At 42.0% G+C, this 26,541-nt stretch overlaps 1 protein-coding gene across 4 annotated transcripts in view; it reads right to left on the reverse strand.

Moving 5' to 3' along the window:
• The window catches only part of Tnni3k (TNNI3 interacting kinase), a 269,117-nt gene that overhangs the window by 78,207 nt on the left and 164,369 nt on the right, over window positions 1-26,541 (reverse strand). For all 4 annotated transcript variants that reach the window (XR_375539.1, NM_177066.5, XM_011240155.1 and 1 more), the window contains exons 18-20: window positions 10,994-11,046; window positions 10,635-10,687; window positions 7,596-7,728 (exon numbers count right to left, since the gene is read on the reverse strand). Coding sequence is in view for 3 of the 4 variants with exons in the window: in NM_177066.5 (NP_796040.3) it covers window positions 7,596-7,728; window positions 10,635-10,687; window positions 10,994-11,046 (239 nt within the window). In the remaining variant the exon portion in view is untranslated. The remainder of the gene's footprint in view (window positions 1-7,595; window positions 7,729-10,634; window positions 10,688-10,993; window positions 11,047-26,541) is intronic.

Here is a 26,541-nt window from a genome sequence, read left to right on the forward strand (position 1 = left end):
CTTCTCTGGTCTCCTGTTCTGAACTCTAACTCATGTTTTGCCAACTAAGAATAAAGTGTCTCATGGCAGTACAAACTTGGCTTTCTCAAGGGGTGGCTGATAGAACACAAATGCTTTATCTGGGAGTGTCAGGGTGTTTCTAGATGAGACTAGCATGGTGACAAGTAGAGGCAGCAAAGAAGACCCACTCTTAATTCAGACAGGTGCCATCCAATCTGCTGGGGGCCCAAGAAAGTGAGGAGGCAGAGGAGGCCGGTGAATTATGAAATGCAGACATCTGTGCTCTCCTGTCCCTTGACATCAGGACCTGGGTTCCTACACAACCATGCTCTGGTAGGTGCAAAGTCACCCTAGTGCTTCTCAGCACTTTACAGTCATATTGAATCACATGCTTCACAGATGGCAGATGGCAGAATGCAGGGCTTCATAGAATTCAAAATCATGTGACCAAAGTCCTACAACAAATATATTTTATGTCTATTATCAATCTATCTCCTAGCAATAACTTATCTTATATCACATATCAATTCACCAGTAAACTATCAACCATCTCTCATATCTCATGTCTGTGTGATTGTGTGTGTGTGTGTGTGTGTGTACCAATGTCCATGTCTTCCTCATTATACACACTGAGCCACTGCCCATGTTGTTCCCAGGGTGCATGCAGAGAGGCACTTGTCCATGTCTTCCCCAATGTGACAGCCTATAATCCTCCAAACCATGAGCTGAAATAAATCTTCCTCCCTACACTGTCTGCCAGGCTTTATTTATTTATTTATTTATTTATTTATTTATTGGCATAAAAGTTACCAGTGTGGTCATTTGCTCTTCGGCCTAGCCTGGTCTACTGGTGTACTTTTCACTGTCAGTAGTTTCAGAAACACGAGGTTTCTCTTTGTTTCCTCATGCTTACAAGTTCCTGGCTCACAAGGAAGCAAGCACTTGGAAATAATGACATTAGGGAATGTTCTGTGAATGCTGACTACTGTAGACACTGTTTCAGCTCTCAACTTCTCTAAGGTCACAAGACATGTGCCCGTGGGGATTCCTTCTCTCTCCTGCAGCATCAGCTGAGAAGTGCTTTCTTTTAGAAAACTAAATTGGTACTGGCATTTAAAAACCTTTTGATACCTAAAGAAACACAAACTTTGATATCCAAAGAATTAACCAAACTAAAATCTTGGAGATTTAAAGACATAAACAAACTAAAATCCATTCCTCTGACAATTGAGCAAACACACTCATGCTGGCCAACACTCAGCAAGATCTGGCAGCATCCGGATTGATTGTTCTTGGGCCCGAGCACATAGTTCCACGGTCATACACCCTCTACACATGCGTGTACACATGTCCTGTGGCCCTAGAGGAATTTGTTGTTTTGTGCCCTGCCTGCAGGTGCTGGAAGTGATGGGTTTCCAGTCCTTATTAAAAGTGGGATTAGAAGCTTAATTTAAACATGTGCTTTTGAAAGAAACTCCCCTGAGTTTTGAATTCCTGGAAATGTGTATGACATTTGCCACACAGAGTCTATGCTAATATTGGAGTTTGACTCTTGTATCTCTCCAGGGTGTCAGCAGCTGCATAGTAGGGAAGGATGGGAATCATGTTATTGATCAGCCTCTCCAAGCTGCAGAAAGGAGTGTGTTACTTAGTGTAGGTGGCTGATAATACTTAGCCTGATGATTTATATCAATCATTGCTGAGCATATGCTAGATTGCCTAACCACTATGTTGATACCAGAGTGTTGTTTTTTGATGCGTGGTCAGGGTCTCTTATAAATTTAGCATCTGTCACAAACAAATTCTATTTCCAATAAAGTACTATCCATTTTAATCTCTGGAACATTAGAATCATGTTGGACCTAGACAAGACTTGTAACTTTTATATTAATTAATATTATTGTTCTAAAAAAGAGTAAGTATTTCTGGAGGTAGTGTCCTTGAATTAATCATTTCAGAATTCATAAAGTCTATACAAGTGAGAAAATGAGCATCCTACAATAAATACAACAATTGTGTTAATACGGGGTGCATCAAAGTGCACCTAACTTGACGTCAGAGCATTAGAGAGCATTGTTGAGAAGAACTTATTGTTAAGCTAAGAAAGACCTAACAATACAGGGTGTCAGTGTGAACAAATTTGGGGAAAGGGATCCAGAGAACGAACTGATACATCCCAGGTACACGGGAAAGGGAAGCAGGGGGGAGTGAGGGCCAGTGGCTAAAGGAAGGATGTGGTAAGAGGAAGACTGACAAGAGAAGCAGGGAGAGCTCTAAGAGGCTTCTACTGCCTGGTTTACTGTGTGTATTGACTTCTTGATTAACATGTATTAATTGTGCATATGATGAAGTGTATTTGGAAATATATGCAATTAATACATGTTAATCATCATGTATTAACATGTATTAATTGTGCACATTAATAGCATGTGGTTGGAAACACTTGCACACACAGGACCATGCCCTAACTGAACTAGGTAGCTAGCACTCACTTCCCTCTCCTTAAAACTTCTTCATGTTTACAGCCTTTACGCATCTCTCATAAAGCATGCAATAGCTTATTGTGAATGATAGTCACTTGGTGTGTTTTGGAAAACCACAACTTATTCCTTCTGCTTCCATTCTCATTATTCAATTTCCTTCGCTCCTTTTCCTTCCTGCCTTCCTAAATCTGCCTTATTTCACTGGACACGATGCCCTCTAGTTCCATCCATTTTGCTGGGATGACAGTATTTCATTCTTCTTTATCACTAAATAATATTTCACTCTGTGAGTAGGTAATCACATATCCTTTAACTATTTATCTGAACACTGGAGCTAGCTCCATATCTCAGCATTGTGAATGTTGCTGCCATAGCACAGGATGCTGATTTTTCTTTAGCATGCTAATTTATTTCCTCGTAGATATATGCCCATGCAGGGAACACAGGTTAATATCATGGCTCTATTTTTTATTAATGCACTTCCACAATGGCTGTAATAATTTATATTCCTATTGAAAAGGTTTTTAAGCTACCTTTCCCCTAGATCTTCAACAGCATTTTTTACTTTTTGTATTTTTGATAAAGCCATGCTAACCAGAATTGGGACATCCCCTTTGTAGAATTTTCTTGATGGCTAAGGGTATTTGAAGATTCTTTTCATGGGGCTGTTTGACATCTGTAGACATGAATTTATGATGGCTTTGTTGTTGTGAGAACACAGGATAAACATCCAGGAGGAATTCCATGTAAGCATACAACAAAAATCAAGCAAATTAGAATGCTTAACTAAGGATTGGTGACAAAATGATTGATGACACAAGGCAGCATTCCATCCAACCAACCAATGATCAACCAATGATGCAGTTAATTAGCAAATAAATAAACAACAAACAATAAACAACTAACCAGTTGTTTATCAACAACTAAGCAACCAAACAATAATCCACCAATAACTAACCAACCAAAAAAACCAACCAACAAACCAATAAACATCAACTAAACATCAACCAACGAACCAACCAATAACCAATAACCAACCAATAACCAAACAACTAACCAATAAATAACAGCAAAACAACCAAATACCAACCAATACCCAAGTAGCCATCAATCAACTAACCAGTAACTAATAACCAATCAAACAACCAAACAACCAACAAATAATAGCAAAACTAACCAATAACAAACCAAACAACAAACAATCAAACAACAAACATATTAAAAAATAAGAGCAACAACCCAACTAATCTAAATACTGTGGCGTATTCTGCATGTAAAAATTAGGATTATAGTGTTTAGTAGAGATGAAGGTAAGTGGCTGCATTTCAGATAATTCGAAAATTGTATTAAAAATAACAACTGATTGCAAAAAGAAAGCTAGAGTAGAAGAAATATGGACAGAGGGAGAGACGTGAGAAGAAAGGATGAATGTGAAAAACTCTCACAAGGACCCACGTCTAGATGAAGAGGTACAGACAATCAATGGATGCTGAGGAGGAAGCATCCGTCTCCTCCAGGACCAAGCCCCTTGATAGGCTGTCTAACCTCATGTGGTCATCTCTAATTATAAGTTCATATGAGCATTACTGGATAGGCTAAGTCTAAGTAGCTTGTATACATACATGTATATGTACATGTATGTATATGTAATGGTAATTAAAGAATACATAGTCATGAATTGGAGGACATTGAAGGAGTTGAAAGAGGTGATGAGGGGTGGGAATTATATGATATGGTACTTAAGTATGAAAATTTTTAAGAAATTAAACTAAAAAAATAACAAATGGCATGTGAAAAGAAAAACTACATAGTTGTATCTATTTTATATATTGGGTAAGGTTTGTATAACCCTCAAGTTCCTTGAAAGAAATTCAAGTAGATATAAGTAAAGGAAGAGACGAAGTTCTCTGAGAACACTGTGATTGAAACATAGATTTACCCAGAGTTAGAGTGCATGGAGTCTAAGTAGCAAACACGCAGGGCTTCACTCTTCAAGCTTCCTTTTACAGTGCAAATTCTAAAATTAACACTGAAACTAAGGGTAACCTATGTAACTAAAGCAATGTTTACAAAGTTTGAAGCCTAATGTTGACTGGGTGTGGCAGCATTAACAGAGTGGAAGGGTGTGCATGTGAACAAGGGGCAGTGACGCAAACGTGTCAAATATGTAGATACAGAGTTTTTGTTTTGTTTCTTTTTAAACAAATTTTTATTAGATATTTCTTCATTTACATTTCAAATGCTATCCCGAAAGCCCCCTATACCCTCCCACCACCCTGCTCCCCAATGCACCCAGTCCTGCTTCCTGGCCCTGGCGTTCCCCTGTATTGGGGCATATGATCTTTGCAAGACCAAGGGCCTCTCCTCCCAGTGATGGCCGAGATACAGAATTTTGATTGATTCTTGACAAAGTACTAAGGTATTTTATTGAAAAATTGTAGTTACTCAACAAATCATACTGAAACAACTGAACACTGATATTTATGAAAAACAACTAAGCAAAAAAAAAAAAAAAGAGCAAATTCATCCATTCATCCCACACGTAAACCATAAAAATGCCAAGCAGATCTTGTAGCTACAAAACCTAAGCCTGTCAGATTTTTGTATAACATGCCATAGAAATAGAAAATATGTCTGTGGATATTTTAGATAAGACATTAAAGTGATATAAAAGTTTGATAAGCGGGATTTTCTTGAACTGACAAATCTGTGGTTTTTTCCCACAGGTGCTGCTGAGCAGATCACAGAGGAGAGGGATGTCATTGCCACCACACATGAGATTCTGTCTAGGGTCAAGTCACTCTTAAAACTAAATACTAAGGCAATATGAAAATACTCCAGGAAAAAAAGAGCAGTGATGTACTTACCAATGGGTTATCAAAGCCAGTAATTATCGAATAGTGTTAGTAACGTTGAGATTAGCTTGAGAGGCCAATATGGTATGTATTTAAGCTTGCATTAGCAGGCTCTACTGGTGTGTTAATTGTAGAAAGAACATGGAAAGCTTATCACTAGTCCCAGGAGTCAGTCTCTTATATTTGAACAAATGTGTAAGAGAAATAACAGTAAGTATAAGGGCCCCGAACAGTTTTGGTAATTCCTTTCACCACAGCCCTAAACAAGAGTCGCTAAAAGGTTACCAGCTGACCTTTGCACCATCAAATTTATCACACAGAAGTGAGAAAGAATGGGTTACTGAGAAACAGGGCAATGTGACCCTCTTTCTGCGACATTCTTGGAGAAGTAGACACAGAAATCAGGCTTTTGATGGCAGGCTGAGCTGGGGGAAGGGCATTGCTTCAAGAAAGTGTCACTTGATATTCTAGAGTGTGTGAAGGTGCTGTACCTGAAGGGATTGTGGTTATACTACTATAAATAGTTACTAAAATTCATTGACTGTTTACCTAAAAAGGCATTTTTCTGTAAGGTCTCAATCAGGTTGACTTCAAGGACACAATTTAATTTAAAGCAGCAATTTAAATGAAATGTTATGGTTTGAACTATACAGGTGATGGAGGATGGTAAATGATAGATATTTCCAAGATAGAAATTAGTAGTACCAGATGAATGGACTAATATGTGGCATTAGGAAAAGGCAGGCAGGTCTCTATTAAAGGAGGATACCACATGTACCTGGAATTAGATTCAAATAGTCAAATATTCAGATGTCTTTATAAGATGCACACTCAGGCATCAGGGCATCCACAAATCATAACTATGGCCCCCAAAGGGTGTTGTTGGTCCAGTTCACAAGAAAACTCTGACCTCCTAAGAGAGCAAGGGGCTGTTACGTCATTAGTTGACTCATAAGACACAACCAAGGACTATTATTCATGGAAAGCACTGTGACACTCTAGGGAATAAATTCTATAAAAAGAGTGTTAGGCGTGGGCACTTCCTCTGTCCACCAACACTAATACAGATGGTGATCTTGGTTAAGAAGTCTTGATTTTCCCCTGTGGTGTGTTACTACAGGGTGACCATCAGAGCTGGCCATCAGACTCATGTCAAATTTTACTCCAAAGCTGTACCTGAAACAGGTTTAGCTCTGCTGACACAGGGTCTTTAAATGTCTTCAGATCCATTGTGAGAAGACAGGAGAACACTGATCATAGTCAGATATGCAAATAAAATTGATTAGGGGGAGGGTCAGGAAAAATGGCTCAGCAGTTAAGAGCCCTAGCTCTTCCATCATGAGGTCCAGAATTCAGATCCTGGTACCCCTGTAACAAGTTAAGCACCCCTGTAACTAAAATGTCCAGTACTTCCAGAGTAATTCCAGCATCCCCAGAACAAGTTCAGCACCCCTATAACATGTCCAGCACCCCTGGAACAAGTCCAGCACCCCTGGAACAAGTCCAAGTCCAGCACCTGCTGCTTGAAGGGTAGAGAAAGAAGGATTGTGGGAGCTGGCTTGTTTCTAGCCAAGTCAAGACACAAGCTCAAGTTCAGAGATAGATCACATCACAGGGATAGGCAGAAGGTGAAAGATGGGGTCACGCAGCGCTCTCTTCTAGCCTCTGAGCATGTACCTGTATACACGTGTTCAAGCACAGTTGGTCTCGAGTCTGTTATGTGCGCACTTTACTTCTGATTAAATTTCTGTTTTTCCACATTTTACATGTAAATGGAGTATAATTTATACCATCAGTGATAATTAGGTTCACTCAAAAAATTGATTTTTAGAATGTAGTCACACCTAATGCAAAATTATTAGGAAATGTGTTTTCAGCCTTGACAGGATATTTCTGCACTGACACAGATTTATCCCAAGGTACATTTAAAAGACTCTTCTAAAATCTAAGCTCGGAGAGCGAACACCTCACCTGTCCGTCTGTACTCAGGGCAACTGTTATTTGATTGGTTTACTAGAAATTGATAAATCAGAGCCCTAAACCTGAATATAACATCCTGCACAATTAGGTACACACCTATGTTTAAATCCAAGGTGAGGCCATTGCATTTTGTGAATGGGATGCTTTCCTTCAAGCAGAACAATTTCTCTTGCCACCCACGAAGAATAATTATCTTTGGTAGGAGGAATGTGGTGCAGAGTTTCTGCCAATCACATTGAACTAGGGAACCAGAGCTGCTCTAGTGCAGCGGTCCTACCTGGCTTCAGATGAGCGAATGGAATTTCTCCAGTGAGGAGCTCCCACAGACACAGGGCGTAACTGAAGACATCAGCCTTGATGGTGTAGCGCGTGCACTGTGTGAACACCTCGGGGGCCATCCAGCGCAGGTTCTGCACAGACAAAAGGCGACCAGGACTCAGAAACACCCAGCGGAGCTGGCTTCTGAGTCTGCACTAGAGTAGAGAAGGTTCTCCAATGGTCTCAGGCAGCATGGGCAGGAAGTTACTGCAGCCTTGATCTTCACCAATGCAATGGCCACAGCACAACTTTGTGTGCATTCATTTCTCAAGAAAACATAACATGGTTGAAATATCATAAAACCCATAATCTACAAGAAACCTCCAACATTAATGACAAATAACTGTCTCACAGTGGTAGCTTAGTTCATTCTCTTTCATGCTCCCAACTGCCATTTTTGCACTAGGTGCCTGCAGGCTTCAGATTAGACCACCAAAATAGCCATCCCCTTATTCCCTTGGCCTGAGTCACACTGTTTCAGTCTCTGTGCTCCAATTATTTGAGTGACTAAATTAGACCCATAACTGTGTTCTCAGTATAGAGGACAGAGGGAGTCATGGAGAAGTTGCCCAGTATTCCTGTAATGGGGATAGCTCCCTGGTAAGATCAAGGATGTGGGCTTTCTTGTGTTTACACTGATGTAAATTTGATTAATTCAGTGTTTGCAATATTTCAGGAAGCAAGATAATAAATATGGTGCAAATCACCCTACTCCTGGGCCTCATGTATATGATAGTGTGAGCTACATTGTTTATATGCGTGATTAGAAGTACAAATATATAAACTTGGTTTCTTTGCAGTTCAAAGGGTAGAGCGTCAGGTTCTGCCTCATGAAATGACAGTTGCAACACTGACTCTACCACTGACCAGGCAATTTCTTCAAGCTCAGATTTTCAGATTTGAGGTTTCCCAGCTCTGTGTCCTATCAGGGGACTTTCCCAATAAGTTTCCCACGGGCAAGTTGGGAAGCAGTATTCTTTAACTCTCTGTAGGAAAGCCCTGTGTATGATACTACCTCTGATAGTCTTCTGACAGTTCTGCCTTAGGAATCAGGTAGAAGTAACCCCAGAACACCTTTATCCCTGGCTTATTATTCATGGTTCACTTGCATAGACTTTGGTGGCCCAAAGAACCTCAGTTCACAGAGATGAGACATTTGCCATTACAGCGAGCATCTTGGAGTGGGCTGTTAGTGCTTGTGTTTGATGAGAAGAGGGAGAGTACAAAATAAAAATAATTAAGGGACTTAGATATGGCCTGTTAACTAGTGAGAAAGAAAACAACACCCAGAATAATTTTAGCAGAGTGCTATGGTTGTAAGCTATGTTGCAAAGCAAAATAATTAATGTTGCTGGTTGAGGGTGAGATTCAGTTTAATTCTACCCATGAGAAATGCCTTAGTCAGAGGGTGTCAGTGGTCTACACTGGGAACTCATCTGTCAGAATGACAAGATGCAGGTACCAATATCCACCTAGGTCTATGCAGTCACAGCTTTTAGGTGTCACATTTAGGCCTTTCTCTCTCTCTCTCTCTCTCTCTCTCTCTCTCTCTCTCTCTCTCTCTCTCTTTACTTTCTTTCTTTCTTTCCTCCCTCCCTCCTTTCCTTTCCTTTCCTTTCCTTTCCTTTCCTTTCCTTTCCTTTCCTTTCCTTTCCTTTCCTTTCCTTTCCTTTCCTTTCCTTTCCTTTCCTTTCCTTTCCTTTCCTTTCCTTTCATTTCCTTTCCTTTCTCTCTCTCTCTCTCTCTCTCTCTCTCTCTCTCTCTCTCTCTCCCCCCCTCCCTCCTTCCCTCCCTCCCTCCCTCCCTCTCCCTCTCCCTCTCCCTCTCCCTCTCCCTCTCCCTCTCCCTCTCCCTCTCCCTCTCCCTCTCCCTCTCCCTCTCCCTCTCCCTCTCCCTCTCCCTCTCCCTCTCCCTCTCTCTCTCTCTCTCTCTCTCTCTCTCTCTCTCTCTCTTTCTTTCTTTCTTTCTTTCTTTCCTTCCATTTTTTTAATCTAAGATTATTTAATTCAGTGCAGCCAGGGCTGTGATCCCTTGATGAAGCTTCCCCTTGCCTCAGGGCTTCGATGCGGTTTGTATTTCCCTCCCACAAAGGACACAACCCTTCTTCCCGTCACCCCATTACAACTTCGTTCACTCTCCCTCACCTACTTCACATAGCAGATTTGAACACTCAAGAGCCCTCCTGTTTCAGAGCCCCTGGACCCACAGTTATCTTCGCCTTCAGTGCCCACCAATCATGAGGACTGTTCTTCCCATTAGGCCTCTTATAAAACACCACACTCCACTCCCCTGTTTGTGGACATAGTGCATTCTCTACTTATTTTTACTGCTTTAATTTTTATTAATAACGCACCCTGCCACTTTCATTTGCTCATGTGTTCAATGTTCTTTCAGAGGATTAGCCAGATACGGACAAGAGCTGGCTTAGTGGCTATGCGTGTGGTCAGAGACTGTTGTCAGTGTCTGTCTCAGTTATCTGAACCTTATCTGCTGAGGCAGAGCCTCCTACAGACTCTGGAGCTGGCCAGTGAGCCTTGAGGATCCTCCTGCCTCTACCTTTCCAGCACTAGGGTTAGAGATACCTGCTCCTCTGTCTGGCTTCTTCCATAAATGATGGGATCCACGCCTGAGGATAGTTAAGGAATGCTGGGTTCATGGCTGCTGCTGGGTCGTTGGTGTTAGGACATATAGCTTTGTACGTGTTAACACTCCCTTCCACATGCGCCTTACCTGTGGCAGCCAATGACCTGTGCTGATCCGGTGCTCATAGGATACATTTGGAATATGTTTGCTGAGATGTTTACCTACCACATTTTCTAAGTAGAGACCCCTCAAATAACTATTTTTTTTGGTTTTCTGAAAATAAAACCCTAAAACTTATCCTTCCACCTAGACAAAGACATTTCCTGGCTAAGGCTTCTCCCTCTTTCCTTCCTCCCATGCTGAGTTTCCATATTTTAATTGTTAACAAGAATGAGAGAGTGAGAGATTCACAAACCCCTGGCTGCTTTGTCATGTTGTCTTCATCCAGGGACTGCAGAAATCTTGATTCTAAAGAGGGAGAAAAAAGTCCACATTAAAGAAAGTGTCCCCAGGCTTTGCTCCAAGATCACAGTAACATTGAAAACCCAGAAAGCCTGTGCATTGTTCAAATTCTCACTACCCCCTTTTCAGTTTTGATAGGAAAGAAAAAGAAAAAAGTGCATATGGCAGGCTTTCAAAGTGTAAGGTCAACCTGAAGTTTAAATAACAGAAACACCAAAGATGTGAAATATGTTAAATATATTTCCAGATTACTGCACAACAACAGGAATGAGAAAAGGATGCTGTTTGGTGGAATGCTTCTGGAATTCTTACCTCCAAAATCTGCCACCACAGCATGGCCGTCCTCATAGAGAAGAATATTGTGACTAGGAGAGAAGAAGACCGTGTAAGTTGTATTGAGTGGTGACTAGCTTGCCTCTCAGGTAGTTACCACAATGGTGAAATGTACTAACTCTATTGCTCTTGGGTTTTGTTGATCCAGAAAAGGGATTTACAAAATGTGGTCATGTTCTAGCTCCCATTGACAGTGTGAAGAATTCCTACTTCAACAAAACCCTCTAAGCTGGTCGACAGGCCTTGTTTGTTGATGCAGTTCCCCCAGCTCACAGAGTCTTGTTTGAAAGTGCAGCTCTGGGTAGGCAAGGCATGGGATGAACTGGCTGCATCCAAAGCATGGATCTTTCAAAGAGTGGCACGCAGTGGGTATGCCATCAAGAACAGTCACCTGAGTTAGATCCCTGAGATCCACATGAGAGAAGCACATAACTAAGAGAAGCACATAAGTAAGTCTTCCGTGTCTTGTGACCTGTGTATGTAGATACCCCCAACTGCCCTCTCACTAAATACTTGTGTGTGTATATTTTTTATATATGGGTATAATTTTAATACATGGAATACAACTGAGGCCTGTTAAATGATATCAGCTAAACTACAGCTTAAAAAACTACAGTTTAAAAAGCTAGTAAGCCACCAAAACTACTCTTCCAGCCCAGTACTCTAGAGGACCAGGAAGACCATCAGGGAATGTCAGAAATGTTCTTAGCACAAGAGAAGAGGGGAACCAAGCGAGGACAATGTCAACCAACCAGTTTGGTTGTTGTCATCATTTCTATGTACAAATTAGATGTCCATGAATAAATATAGACACCAGCATAGCATGGTACTTTGTAAATATGTGCATTTGAGGTTTTGATAATCTTGTCTGCATAGTACTGGAAGAGTTCCATTTTGTGAGGTAGGTCAAAGTTCGGGCAGTCTAGGGGAGGTCAATCCTCTCCTACACAGCACAGGCTTGTAGAACAACTTATGCATAAGCATTCAGTGATACACTCTGATGTTGAGGACTGTACTTGCCTTTTAATTTTTATTTACATACTACGTGGTGCTCAACCCAACTGATATGCCTACAATGTGTTCTACAGTAAGACTCAGGGGCCATAGCAGAAGAGGAAATAGACATATTATAAAACATGAAAGCTGTACTTCCTAGACATGCCAGCAAGGTTACACATATGAAGTCTCATTAAGATGTCTGACTAACCAAGATCTGAACAAGGACTAAACCTTGGAGATTCGGGCGTATGTACCTAATGTTTGGCTCATGGAGGAGGCATTTCCAAGTCAAGAGTTTGCATTCTTGGTTGTGGTGCTCAGTAGGAACAGGATTATCTTCACTGATTTATATGTTGCTTCCTGATGCCACTTGGCTTTGCAAGAACATTACGTTGGAAAACCTTTTTACATTGCGAATGAACTAGGAAAATAGACCTAATATACCTTGTAAATGCTAACATTTAATGTGTGTCCAAAGTGAGATGGTAGAGTATAGGAATATTTGAGAATGTCAAAACAGGAAGAGATGAGATACAATTTTTAGCACCTAATTACAAATTGGTAGGCATGATGAGGACGGTGCTGTTATAACCAAAAATTCTCAGACCAATAGGAAGATCACACACAGACATCACACAGAGACACAAGGCTCATTCGAAGAGCTGCACAGCCCACATTCTGTCAAGGGAGTGTGGGTGTCAAAATCTACCCATAACACTTAAATATATGTCGAGCAAAGTTCCACCCGACACAGTAAAATCATAGCTAACACCTGCCAATTATTTCCTTGTTAATTCCAGTTAGTAAGCAAGATGAGCAACTGAAGCCTTGTCTATTTGTTTGTTTGTTTGTCTGTTTGAGACAGGGTTTCCCTGTGTAGCCCTGGCTATACTAGAACTCACTCTGTAGACCAGGCTGGCCTCGAACTCAGAAATCCGCCTGTCTCTGCCTCCGGAGTACTGGGATTAAAGGCGTGCACCACCACGCCCGGCTTGAAGCCTTGTCTTTAAGAGCACTAAGTGTCCTGGATAGTTTTGCAAATGGAGCTAATCTAGGTAGTAGCTACCTGTAGAGACCAGGGAACCTTTGCATACTTCTCCAATATAAGCCTCAAGGCAGTGCTGCAGAAACAAACCCATGGCTCTTGAGCACTGGATCCTTACATAACAATTCATTTGTTCTAAATCCATGTAAATATATGTTACCAAGAATGATTACACCAGCTAGATAGACTTATGGATTAAAATATAGTCTTTTATGAAAGAAATGTAGCACCTGGTCAATAATACCAGGCTCAGCTTTCAGGATGCCCAGAGAAGAATTTGGCCTCAATTGTGCTGGGTGAAGTGTGGTAGGGCAAGGTTATCTGAGGGCCAGGATTGAACCCATTCCCTGATGACCCTCTAGCTTCTTCACTGTGCTGTTTTGCAGATTAAGTGACACTAAAGATAGATCCTACTACTACAGTGACAACCACGGTGTGATAGAGTAAAGGTCATATCCTGGAATAATTCAGTGCTTGCTAAATACCACTCATCAGTCTACAGATGAATGTTTAAGATTCAGAGAATGATGAGGTAGACAGACATTAGGGATGATCTACCTTAGTTCATACAGAAGGGGTAGAAAGCTCAGAATTCTGGTGTACCAGCACAGGCCAGAGAGCTGTCGAATGTGAACCTAGAGTTCATTTTCCTTATGTTAGATGTTAGAACATCTCAGCTGTTAGAAGAGTCCTTGAGTAACAGTAGGTGGTTAGCGAGTTCACAGTTTATGAGTTGTGCCTATGTGCTTTTCTCTGAAGCACGGTAATTACTTGCTTTCTGTTAGCATGCCATTCTAGAAGATGCAAAGTGTACATGCTATGGATCTCATTTTCACAGGATTTATAATCTGCTAGCAAAAACGAAGATGAATGTTTGCCCCCAAAATAGCATAGGTGAAGAACTGGATTAGCTTCGAAGAAGGCTTTGTAGGTCAGTCAGCTATTATATCCACAAATATGTACCGAGACTGTCATGTGCTAGAATACTTCCAGTGAGAAAAGGGGAAATCAAATCCTGCAAAGATCTTGGCAAAGTCAAGAGGTGTGTGTGTGTGTGTGTGTGTGTGTGTGTGTGTGTGTGTGTGTGTGTATGTGTGTGTGTGTGTGTGTGTGTGTGTGTGTGTGTGATTATAAAAGTAGATTTACTAAACCAAAGAACACATACTAGAGAAGAATGAGATACTTTCATAAAAGTAGTATTGAATTGTGACGATCAGAAGGCCTTTTGAATAGCCATAACACTAGCCTGAGGCTTGAGCATGCCCAGAGAAGAGTGTGTGCTGAGTTCTGAAGCCAGCCAGGGTCTCAGAGTTGCCATCACTGTCAGTAATGAAGTTGACCTCATGTGAAAGGCACAACAAATGATAAGCTTTCAGCAGTGTGAACACGGAAGGAATCAGATATGTTAGAGAAGAAGGCAATAGAGTGTGAAGTGAGTAAGCGCTCCTGTGGGCGAGCAAGCACCTATCTGTTCTCCATAGTCACACTGGAGTCGGCATTAGAAAATCTTCCCTGCAAGTGAGAAACAGACACAGAGGGACTAAATCAGACACTGTGAATTCCTGCTGCCAAGAGATGGAACCTCCACTTAAATTTCAGTTTTCAGAGTCAACCAGACCCTGAGGGAGACAACCGAATACTCATCTTCAATAATGAGGTGAAGAGTTGGTGGAAACCAACCTAGTGTGTCTTTGTACCAGTATGAGTCAGCAGGCCAAGACCAACCTTCCTCCTCCTCCCCAGTGCTGTGCTGATAATCAAGGTTCTGCAAGGAATATGCAGATAAGGGAAAAGCTCTTGCTACAAACAGTAGACCTGGGAAGCTAGCTAACCTGGTGTTAGGGTCTCAGAGCTATCAGCATCACCAGAAGCTGTGGGATAAAAACAATTCTGGGACTTCTGGGTCTCCCCTGCCCCTGTAGATCGCCCGGGAGGCACTTTGTCCAGGATAAGGCCTCATGAGTGCTAGCTGAAGGCTGTGCTCAGTGGCACTTAAAGTAGAACCAATTTTACTACGAGATAATTCTCATTCCCCCTTTAGGTCTAGAGAGTCCTGCCTTCCATCTGCACTGTGACATTGCAAAGCTGTTTCTGTTTAAATGAAAGTGTGGCTTCACCTCACCCTAAACGACCTTTGTTCCTCCAGGTGCTTGGATCCTGCAATATCTGCACTGGGCACTGCTTTGTCTTTAACCATGAAGCAAATGACTTGAGTCAATTGTTTACATATCAGAATATTTGGGTCTTTGAAATGCCTTTTCCTCCTGGTGACTCCTCCAAATCTCTTTTAACCTCACAAGGCATGAACTTTACAAAGTACAGAGTAACCCAGGGCAAGATTTACTTCATCCTGCTAAACTTAGAGGGCAGAATTCATGCTTCTGACCTTCATGGCTTTCTCAAACCTGTGTGTGTGTGTGTGTGTGTGTGTGTGTGTGTGTGAGAGAGAGAGAGAGAGAGAGAGAGAGAAAGAGATCGAGAGAGAGAGAGAGAGAGAGAGAGATTTTAAAGGTTTTTTCTCTTTGCTAAGACTGAATAGAAGCTAAATTTCACTGGTTTCTTTTCCATAAAGGAAACATTTCTCCAATCTTAGAACAAAATTAATTTAATGAAGCCATTATGTGAGGATCAGGAGTCTTTTCATTTTAATTGCCTGTATTGAAAAGTTACCTCGAGTGCTCAAATGATTCATAATCAGCTGGTTCTATGCTGTAGCCCAATGCTAATTGTCACTATTAATCAGACTGGCTTGATTATCAGGCTATTTCCCAATCCTGATTTCCTCCTCGGTCTGGACTGAAGTTCATGGTTGGTCTTAGAAGGAACAAGGTAACTGCTATTCTCCCTCTACTCCCACGAAGAGCTTTAGGAAGAGGCCATCGATATGCATAAATATCAATTTAGGTTATTTTTCTGAATTCCAAAGCCATGCAATTGCCCGTGTCAGTTGCTCTCACAAACAGTGGTTAAGGATACCACGGGCAACCTCTCAGTGTCCTTACTTGGAGAGATGACTGCCCCAGTGAGTAACCGTAACAACAGTGCAGAGCTTCCCAGACGTGCTGCAGGCAGGCTTTCTGAGGTATCCCTGAAGGTGATTAACTCATGATTAAAGAACTGGCAAGCAGTGCCTGGAAGCATTCCAAGGGTTAGGTCACTGGAAGCAGTCAGGCTTCCTTCAATCTTATCACACTGTGAAAATCATTAGTTTACAAACACAGGTTCCTGACAAGCCATCCTTCACACCCTAAGCCGAGGAGTAGTCCTGGATCTGCTGCCCGCCACACCTCTCCTGCCTGCAGTGCCTGGAGATGGCTGAGTCTCTTCCAAGTACAGGCTTCTCACTGGGGAGTCCCACCTCAGTGACCTTCAGCAGTCCCTTACACTGTTCCCTACTGAGCTGAGCGTTGGTCCTGTCACATTGAATGTCATCTCAGACAGGACTCAAATATCCTGAACCTCTTCCAGTGACTCAAATGTAGTGGTAGCACACCGACTAAGTCTTTGATATGAACACCATTCACAACAATGTGCTTTGTACTTTTGTTCCTTTTGTAAAAATTATTCAGTCCTTGGTAGCTACCCATATGTTCTTTTATGGTTTCACTTTGATCTCTTTATGCCTTCAATTTTTGGCTTGGATTCTCTTTGTCTCTGTCTCGGCTTTTTTATCACACACACACACACACACACACACACACACACACACACACACACACTTTATCCTTTTTAGTTCTTCTGGCTATTTAGGCGGTAACTACTGATATCAGCCATTGCCTTTGTTACAGAAGTCCTGGCTTTGATCTCTAATGTAACAGAAACACATTTAGACTTGGGGACCTTCATGACAGGTATGTTCATAGATGTTATATGGTGACTAGATTCTTGGGAGTTCTCCTTTATTTTGACTGTGGTGGTTTGAATAAGAACCTGTTTCCTAGTTGATGGCTTCGTGGAAAGGATAGGGGGAGGGAGGGCCCTTTTGCAGGAAGTCCATCCCTGGAGGTAGTTTTGAGAGTTCATAGCTCCACCCTCTCCAGTTCACTATCTGAAGATGTGATCTCTCAGCTTCCTGCTCTGGCTCCCCATTGCCACACCTCCCTGGCCAGCAGAGAGTATTCCACCTCAAACCAAATAAACTCTCTTCCTTCAGTTTATGGTGTTTTATCACAGTGATAGAAACCTACCCAATACAGGCTGCTCACAGAAAGCTGGTTACAGCTGTATGAGAAACCTTGAGCTCTGCTTAAGAACTGAACTTAGGCAACTCCATTCCTACTCTCGAGTTCCTCTTTCTTTGTTCCTTGGAGCTCACTATTATTTAGCTAGAGGCTCTTTCTGTGTCCAAAAAGTACCCCAGGATTTCTACCTCCATACTCCAGGGCTCCTACTGTGTCCAAACAATTCTTTGTTAATCTTTTGCAATCTAAGTAAAGCCCATGGTATTTCTTATAAATACCCTATAGGTATTTTACCACAGTCCCTAGTTCTTCTCAATCTCTAGAGAACCAGAGTTTAGGTCTTCATATCAGTCCTTTAAACATAGAATTCTACCCTTTCATAGGATGTCATTCTACAATATGTTGTAAGGGTAGAACTGACTCAGTCTCCTTCAAGCTGACCGACTGTTGTTTCCCAAAGGTCTGGAGAACAGTTATTTTTTTTTCTTCTTTTTTTTTTTCAGTCTGACAGCCCACAGCTAGTTGGGGATAGCAATGCCCAGGTCTGAACATAATCTAGGTGAGAGAGAGACAGCTTTCCTAAAGCCCAGAATCATGAACTTCTAAACACCAAAAGCCTAATTTCACTCAACTCCTGGAAACCATGGAAACGAAACACTCCAATAAATGCAAAGGATTGCAGAGACTCTTCTCCTCCTAAAACAAACTTCCCTCTGTCAGTAGAAGTATATTTGAAAGCTTACCCCAAAGCCTCTGGATTTGTCCCAATGCCACTGGGATTGAAGATATAGATTATGAGATCTGTATCATGCTTCAAACTGCTTATTGAGGGTAATATGAAAGAGCTCATCCTCTTCACTCAGCATTTTCTCAGAACGTGAAATGCAAGAGGGGAAGGGGGGGGGTGTATTCACCAAGATCACCTAAGCACCCACATGTGCCCCTGTTGGGAGAGTCTGGGGATAAATGGTCTAGAATCCTCAAGCGATTAGTCCCATCTTTGAACAAATGGAATTAGTTCTTGGCCGTTTTAATAGAGATTAGTCTTATGGGGACTTTTAGGTACTAAAAGTACAAAATGGAACATTCTTGGATGCTGAAGTGACAGATAGGGAATTCCACAAGTGACAGCTGAGAGTTTATCTCACAAGGTTCCTCCTACTTCAATCTGAAATTGAGGCAGAGAGGAAGCAGTTAGAAGCCTGTATCTACTTCATGGTATTTCGCATTCTTCAGTTCGTTGGACCATGCATGAACAGGAACTTCTGGTTTCAAGTAGGGGTCTAGGAAACCTAACTTTGGGAGCCACAGGCAGCCACTGTGGGAGAATCTTTTTGCACAAAGCATGTGGATCAAAACTGAAGAATGAAGAAAATGCCAAATAGCTGTTTATGTAAAAGCAACGAGTAGTTAGTCTGATTAATACAAGAAAATTACTATCCCAAAATAACTAAAGAAACTTCTAAGTGTGATTTCCCACTGTGGCAAGAATAATTTCCTTGTTGTCTTTCTGAAATCTTAGTTGCAGAAACAGTAAAGGCATCAACTTTCCCAGAGAAGCACAGCTCCAAGTGCGAGGAGAAAGCCCACGTGTTCCAGAAAAACACCTGGACAGGAAAACCGCAGCAAGGTCTTGGCAGTAGAAGTGACATAGACGTGCATGTGACACATGCTGCAAATGTCCTTATAGAACTGGACAGTGTCCTACTTAGCTTTAACTGACAACTTGGCACAGGTGAGAGTAATCTCAAAAGGGAGTCTCATTTGAGGGAACTTATAGATCAGATTGGCCTATGGTCTTGTCTGAGAGAGTATCTTGATTACTAATTGATGTACAATGGCCAACCCACTGTATGTGGCTCCATTCCTTAGGCAGTTGGCACTGGGTTGTACCAAACAAAACAACAACAACAACAACAACAACAACAACAACAACAATGAACCATGAGCTCACAAAATCCATTAAACAGCACCCTCCCTCCGTACCCAATTCCTGCTGTCCTTCTTGGCTGTGAGTGAGTTCCCTGACTAGAAGTAACATTTCATGAAATAGCAAGCTTGTCCACCTTCAGGTTCCTGCCCCGACTTACTTCAGCAATGGACTGTGGCCTGAATATCAGAGCCAAGTGAATATTTTCTTCCCCTGTGTTGCTTTATCACAGAAACACAATGAAAGCTAGAAGAGGGGGCTGCTGGGAGCTTCTTAGGTGATTTTTATTCTATAAAGGAAACATTTGGATATCTTTTTCATAGGCCTCTGACATAGCAACTGACCTTCCCCCTGCTCAGCCGCTCACTGCTGTTTCCTGAGCCCCACAGATCCCATGTGCCTCCACCCCATGCTAAGAGGAGACACAGATACTCAGTAGCCAACTTCATGCTTCATCTTGCTGAAAGAATCTTCTCATCCATAGCTAAAAATCCAGATCCAAGACACCAATTTGCCAAGGATCTTCTGGGCACTCACTTGGCACTAGGGCATAAAAATGTCTGTCTGCGACATTAAAATTCTGCCCCAAGTAGGAATAGGGAAGTGAAGAGTGGGGTGAAAGGTCAAAGGAAGGAAATGGCAGACAACCTTTCCTTGAGAAGAAAAACCACATAAGTGTGGGGTGGTAGATACTATTGATATTATGTCTGCCACATTTTCTGCTGAGGGACCCCCAAATCCTGAAGTCAGTATATCCAAGAGAGTAGGAACCAGACAGATCCCAGGAGGCAGGCAGATGGGGGAAAGAGGCTTTAAGTAGATCAGTGCACTTTTCTCTTAAACATTAACATGGTCAGCTTTCTGTTATTCCCCCTGGCAGAGGGAAGAGTTAGCGTAGGGACACTTTCAAACCTCCCATTGGAGGTAGCCTCCTGTGGTAGGAATCAGCCACCTTCTTCTTTGTCTGGATTATTTGATATCCTCTGTAGCCCAAACTGGCCAATTCTGAGGGGATTTAGCCTCAGATAATACTCCAATTTACCCAAAAAGTCAATTTACCCCATACACATATGAAAGTTTAGGCTCTGCAAGACAAACTCACATTGTTGGTCCAGATTCCTTCCCCCGTCTCCTTGCGTTTTGCTGTATGTGAGAGCTTACTTTAATAAAATCTGGATTTATGCTGAACCCCTGCCGCTCTTGCCTGAGTATTCAGGCAAGAAATAGAACCCACATATGAAAGTTTAGGCTCTGCAAGACAAACTCACATTGTTGGTCCAGATTCCTTCCCCCGTCTCCTTGCGTTTTGCTGTATGTGAGAGCTTACTTTAATAAAATCTGGATTTATGCTGAACCCCTGCCGCTCTTGCCTGAGTATTCAGGCAAGAAATAGAACCCACCCCTGGGACCCTGGGAGACCCCATCACGACAACACCATACCCGCATTAAGCAGACTATGGCAGTGCATAGAATTAGCACTTGGGAAACAGCTGGACCTTATCAACATACTCAATCACCTGCGCTTGGCAGTAAAGCAGCCTTGGGCTTGAGCAAGTCACCGTAAGCTCACAGGCAAAGATATGCTATCTCTGGCCAGCAGAGGCTTTGTGCCTAGATAGCTTGCCCTCCAAAGAGCACCCCTCACCTCTCAGAAGGCCCCACAAATAAGTGGTTTTAAAAGAAGTGATTGGTTTCAGGGGAATTTGTATGTGGCTCTTTAGGAGCAGGGATTAGTATTTGGAGAGAAAACCGTTTGCTTATTGGAGTACTTGACCTGGTTGATTCACCCACAGTCCCTGCATCCCTACTCAGCAAACACAGGGAGGCTTACTGCTCTCATTTCTACAGGAACGGGGGTTAAAAATGCACTTAGTCTCACAGGCTTTCCGTCAAGGGCACTTTGAAAATTCAAAAGGAATGGACAAATCTATTTTTTAAAGACTCCCTGAGCCACTCAGTGTCTCCGTGGCTGTTGGGAAGATGTACTGCGGACTTCCTCACAGACATTAGGCATTCTGTTGGGGGTGGGGCCGAGGTATTAGTCACAGGGATGTAAGGGAAGGGCTGTGATGGCTGAGGGCCAGAGTGTATGACTGCTTGCAGAGTAAGACAGGCTCTTTCTTGATTTCTTCTTCCCTCTGCTTAGCCTGCCTCCTACAAGTGGAATTTGCTTCTATCTTTCTCTCTAAATAAATATTCTCATTTTTCAGGACTCTGCTCAGCATTTGATTCTCTTCCTGATTCTCACATCATGTCTTTTACTACTAGTAAGGCTATAAGATACCAGAGGCTAGATGCATGAGCCAGGGGAGTTACTGGTGACCAGTAAATTAATTAAAATTATTTTTGAGGGGTGGTGAGAAATGATCTTATTTAACACAGGAAGACCTCAGGTTTACTATGCAGATGAAGATAAACATAAACTCCTGATCTGCCCCTGATTCTCAAGTGCTGGTATAACAGACATACGCCACCATGCCTGTAACAAAGTTTGTTCCTGTACTGAAGGAATACAGGTTAGAAGGCGTGAGAGAGCCAGGGACTTCTTATGTGGTGCTTACATGCTAGGGCAGCTACTCCCAAACTTTTTAGAATGGAATTCTGACATTTTTCAGACTACATTGTTGTTTCATATTTTCTATTAATATTCACATTTACCATTCGAAGTCTCTAGGATTTAAAACCTTAATTTCTGCTCTTTAGCCTTATCTGTGTGCTTTCCTGTGGTCAAGATTTCTCCAGCAAATATTGGAAGAGTAGTTAGTAATTTAGTAATTTAGGTTTAGTCTATGGCTGTGCACTGTGCAGGAGACAGCTTTCCAGAAAATCATTTTTTTCCAGTAAAGATAAGAAAATGAGTTAAACACTCTCCACTACTTCTCTGGAATAATCTGCTGTCCTGTATTAGCCAGACCTCCCTTGTCTTTCCTGACCAGCTAATTCTAAGCTCTGCCTCAGGCCCAAGCATAGGGCCAGTCTGCTTTCAAAAATTACTCAAATAATGTAGTTCCTGTTGGAACTGAATTGAATGTATGCTACAGTGTTCATTGTTACATTCAACAATTATTATATGTTCTCTTCTTGGATAATTTTGTTTTGTTTTTGTTTTTGTTTGTAGGCAGTATACAGAATGAGCAGGCAAACAGAGTGTGGCTTATAACATAGTCTGTTTCCCATGTACATGAAAACATGTGTAAGCCACTTTGTGTCTTTTATATCCAAGAATTCGACAAACTGCAGCAGCTCAGGGAGCATTTACAATATTACTGAGGGCTTTTCTGCTTTGGCATTGTTTGTAAACCACTCTCTCTTCCTCCCACCACCGTCTCACCTTTGCCATCTGCCCCTTAAACACTTCTGGTGAACAGATGTCACCAAGTCTCTCCTGGCATTCCAGTCGTGCCACAGAACACGGGTAAGCTGTTCTTCCTGACCTCCTAGTATCAGCACAAATATCAGTCACAAAATCACAACACAGGACCATCCCTGACTCTCACTCTTCTTTAAGCCCCTCACAACATGTCCTTATACCCTATAAATTATGTTTATAGGACACAGTCTTGTCTGTCTCTTGTGCTCTCTGTGCCTTCTCCAACTCAGTAGAAGGTAACATTTCCCCTTTTATAGGTGAATTAGAATTTTTCCATTTGTAGAGCACATTACAGATCATTCGCATTCAGGAGGAGGTGTGGCCTATGTGCACTACATAAATGCAGACACATATGGAGGTCAGAACAGGACTCTGAACTCCTGGACCTGGCGTTACAGATGATTGTAAGTCTCTATGTGGGTACAGGGGAACCCAGGTCCTCTGTAAGAGCAGGCCTCTTCCTGCTGTGTCAGTCTCCAGACTTTCTATGACAATTTACACTGGTGTTAATACTTCTCGTGACAACTGAAGAACTAATGCTGAAAAGCTGAAAATGCTTTGTTTAAGGTCACACACTTGCTTAAGGGGTCACATTTCCAATCACAATTCCCATTGAGTTGGCTTCTTCCAAATCCATTTGCTTTCCTTCATACATGCGTTCACTGGTCCACATGCAGTGGTTTTAAATGAAGTAAGAAAAAAATGGTCTAACCTGCTGGGCTAATTCATGAATGCTCACACTGAACAGTGGTTTGAGTGGAGAATTATGTGATGGAACTGGAAGTAGAATACTTGGGTTCAAAGGTCAGCTCTATTTGTTTGTGGTTTTGTTGTTGTTGTTTGTTTTGTCTTGTGTAATACTCAAGTCCAAGTACATCAGGGACCTCAACATAAAACTGGATACACTGAACCTAATAGAAGAGAAAGTGGGAAAAGTCTTGAATGCATTGGCACAGGGGAAAAGTTCCTGAACAAAACACCAATGGCTCAGGCTCTAAGATCAACTATTGATAACTGGGACCTCATGAAACTGAAAAGCTTCTGAAAGGCAAAGGACACTGTCAATAGGACAAAACAGCAACCTACAGATTGGGAAAAGATCTTCACATACCTTACATCTGATAGAGGGCTAGTACACAAAATATATAAAGAACTCAAGACTCCATAAAATGAAATAACCCAATGAAAAATGGGGTACAGAGCTAAACACAGAATTCTTAATAGAGGAATCTTAAAAGGCCAAGGGTTTTGGAAAAGAAATTAATGTGTCATGTTTCAATTTTTTCTTCTTTAACACGGCCAGTTTCAGTTAAAGATTAAATGAAATAATCCTGGTGAACAAAATGTATCAAGGTCAAGTCTGATACATAGTGTTTCCTTCATAAGGTGATAAACAGTGGGAATGACATCATCTCGGGAAACTTAAGTAGTTGGTTTCTCATAGACAGATTAGGGATGACAAGCCAAGAAAAGAGTGGGGGAGTCTTCATGGAACAGTAAGAAAAGTGAGCGCTTTCCCGTGTCTTGTACACAGAAGGGAAATGCTTGAACAACCTTATGCAGTGAGCAGAGAACAGTCTTTGGGAAATCACCTTAAGAGGTTGAGTCTTTCAGCAAGTGTGCCTGCACTTCACGGTTCCCAACACTAACTGAATCTCCACAGGGTTCAGGCAGTGCCTCCCTTTCCTGTTTGAACAGCTCTTTCTTGGGAGGAGCCTAGTTCTTATGAAGGGGCTGTACCCGCTCCATTGGAAAGCACTGCTCACAGGACAAAGGTTCTTGTTTCTTTTCCGACTTTCCAAGATCTTGTCAGCATGGCTGGAAGCCTGGAGCACTGATCACCCGGGTATCTGACTGTGTAAGAGTGTTGGTGGGTGGAGCCTACAGGGACCCTCAAACTTCCAGCATCTAAACTCTGAAGCTTGCATTCTTTCTGTTTTAAATCGTGATTCTTGGTCCTGTGCTAGAAAGGGAAGAAGACTGAGAAGACCGAGATGCCAGCTGTGGTCCAATTCTATCAATGAATATTTTGAGAAATGATTTTGCCTCAATTCGCTCATTTCTCAGGACGTTACTCAATTCCTCTCACCTTGACAGGTCCTTGCAAGGACTGAACTTGAAGTCTCAGCCTGAAGATGCTGAAGCACCAGGGATTACAGATGCTGTGCACCTCACACCATGCTCCACAGTCTGCTAGAAGTACCTCAATGGTGGAATCAAGTCTTTAAACACTTAAAGGTTTAACTACGTAAACTTCCAGGGACCCAAGGCTGATGACATCTTGCATGCTATCTACTCTGCCTCTGTGTACAATGCTGTAGGGCACGGCAGATGGCAGAACCCTTAAATGTCACAGACACTCTTAAGAAAGTCCCAGCAACTGCTCTTCCACATGCAAGCAAATAAGTAACTAGCTCACTACAGAGAGAAGTAAACTTTATTCAAGAAAATAAAAAGCAAACAGAGCTGGTGAGATGGCCCAGCATGTAAAGCCACTGCTGCCAAGGCTTACTACGAGTTCATACCCAGGACCTACATCCTAGGAGGAAAAAACTGACTCCTAGTAGTTGTCTTATGACACCCACATGTGTGCTACAGTATGTAAGTGTTTACTTCACACCCCCAATATATGTAATTATTTTCAAACAAGCAAAATAATTTTTAAAGATTTATTTTATTTTTTATAATTTGTGTGTATATCTGCTTAAGAAGAAAATCACTTGCAAAGGCCAGAAGAAGGTGTGGATTCCATTGGAGATTGAATTGTAAGCGGTTTTGAGTCATCAGACCTGAGTCCTGAGAACTGGACTCAGGATGAAGTTTTGAAGGCAAATAATTGCTTCTAAATACTGGGAAAGGATGTACTGCTAACCTTCAAGTTACCCTGTAGATATACATGTCTCTGACACGTATCACAGCAGTTCCTGCAACTGAAACATGTTGATGCTGCCCCAAAGCTGACATTCCCTTGCGATTGGCCACTGAAATTTACTGAAGCTCCTTTATAGCATGATCCAATATTCTGGAGGCTGTGTGAGGTGTGCTGTCCTTGTGAAGTCACCCTGTGGCTGACATATTCTTGTGTGTTAATGTTGAGGGCTCTGAGATCTTTACAAGGTGAAAGAGGATAAAAGACTCATGTGTGACTCTCCCAGGTCTTTCTTGTATTCTTGGCAAAGTGAATGTCAAAGAAGACATGGTAGGCAAGAAAGGGAAGCCAGCATCTTACCCAGGATCCCTTCCAGAACCCTCAGAATTGATTTCTGCCTTTTGTTTGAGCAATTAGATGCCTAAGGTGGATTCCATGAAAGGTCCTGAACATTTTATAGTGCATAGATTAAACAGAACATTATTGAGGTTTTATGCCTCCAAGTAAGTATATAGGCCTATTCTATCTACATAATGTTGACCTCCAGCTGTAGAGAGCTCTACCTTTCTACCAGACATGTGCACACTCTGTTCACCCATTTGCCCAGTCTACAGAAAATAGCTGAAGTGCATCTCTTCTTTAGCTTCTTCCTTTCATTGCTTGTCCTAAACACCTCTCCATTTTACATTTCCTGGTTGTAGTGTCCTAAATGAGAATGTTCTCATGGACTCATGTGTTTGAACTTAGTCCACAGTTGGTGGAACCATTTGGAAAGAATCAGGAGGTATGGTAGTATGAATGAGAATAGCCCCCACAGGCTCATAGACTTTAATATTGGGTTGCCAAGAAGTAAGATTATTTGAAAGGCTTAGGAGGTGTGGCCTTGTTGGAGGCAGTGTGTCACTAGATTTGTGCTTTAGGGTTTCAAATTCTATTCTAAGCCCAGACTCTCCCCTTTTTTGCTGCATGTAGATCTGTTACTTCTCCACCACTGTGTCTGCCTTCATGTTCCCCACCATGACAATGATCTAAACCTCTGAAACTTTAAGCAAGCCCCAATTAAATGCTTTCCTTTATAAGACCTGTCTTCTCTTCACAGCCATGAAACACTGACTGAGATGGAGGTGTGGGTT

The sequence above is a fragment of the Mus musculus genome, chromosome 3, assembly GCF_000001635.26.
Source record: "Mus musculus strain C57BL/6J chromosome 3, GRCm38.p6 C57BL/6J".
In the NCBI taxonomy this organism is placed as follows: domain Eukaryota; kingdom Metazoa; phylum Chordata; class Mammalia; order Rodentia; family Muridae; genus Mus; species Mus musculus.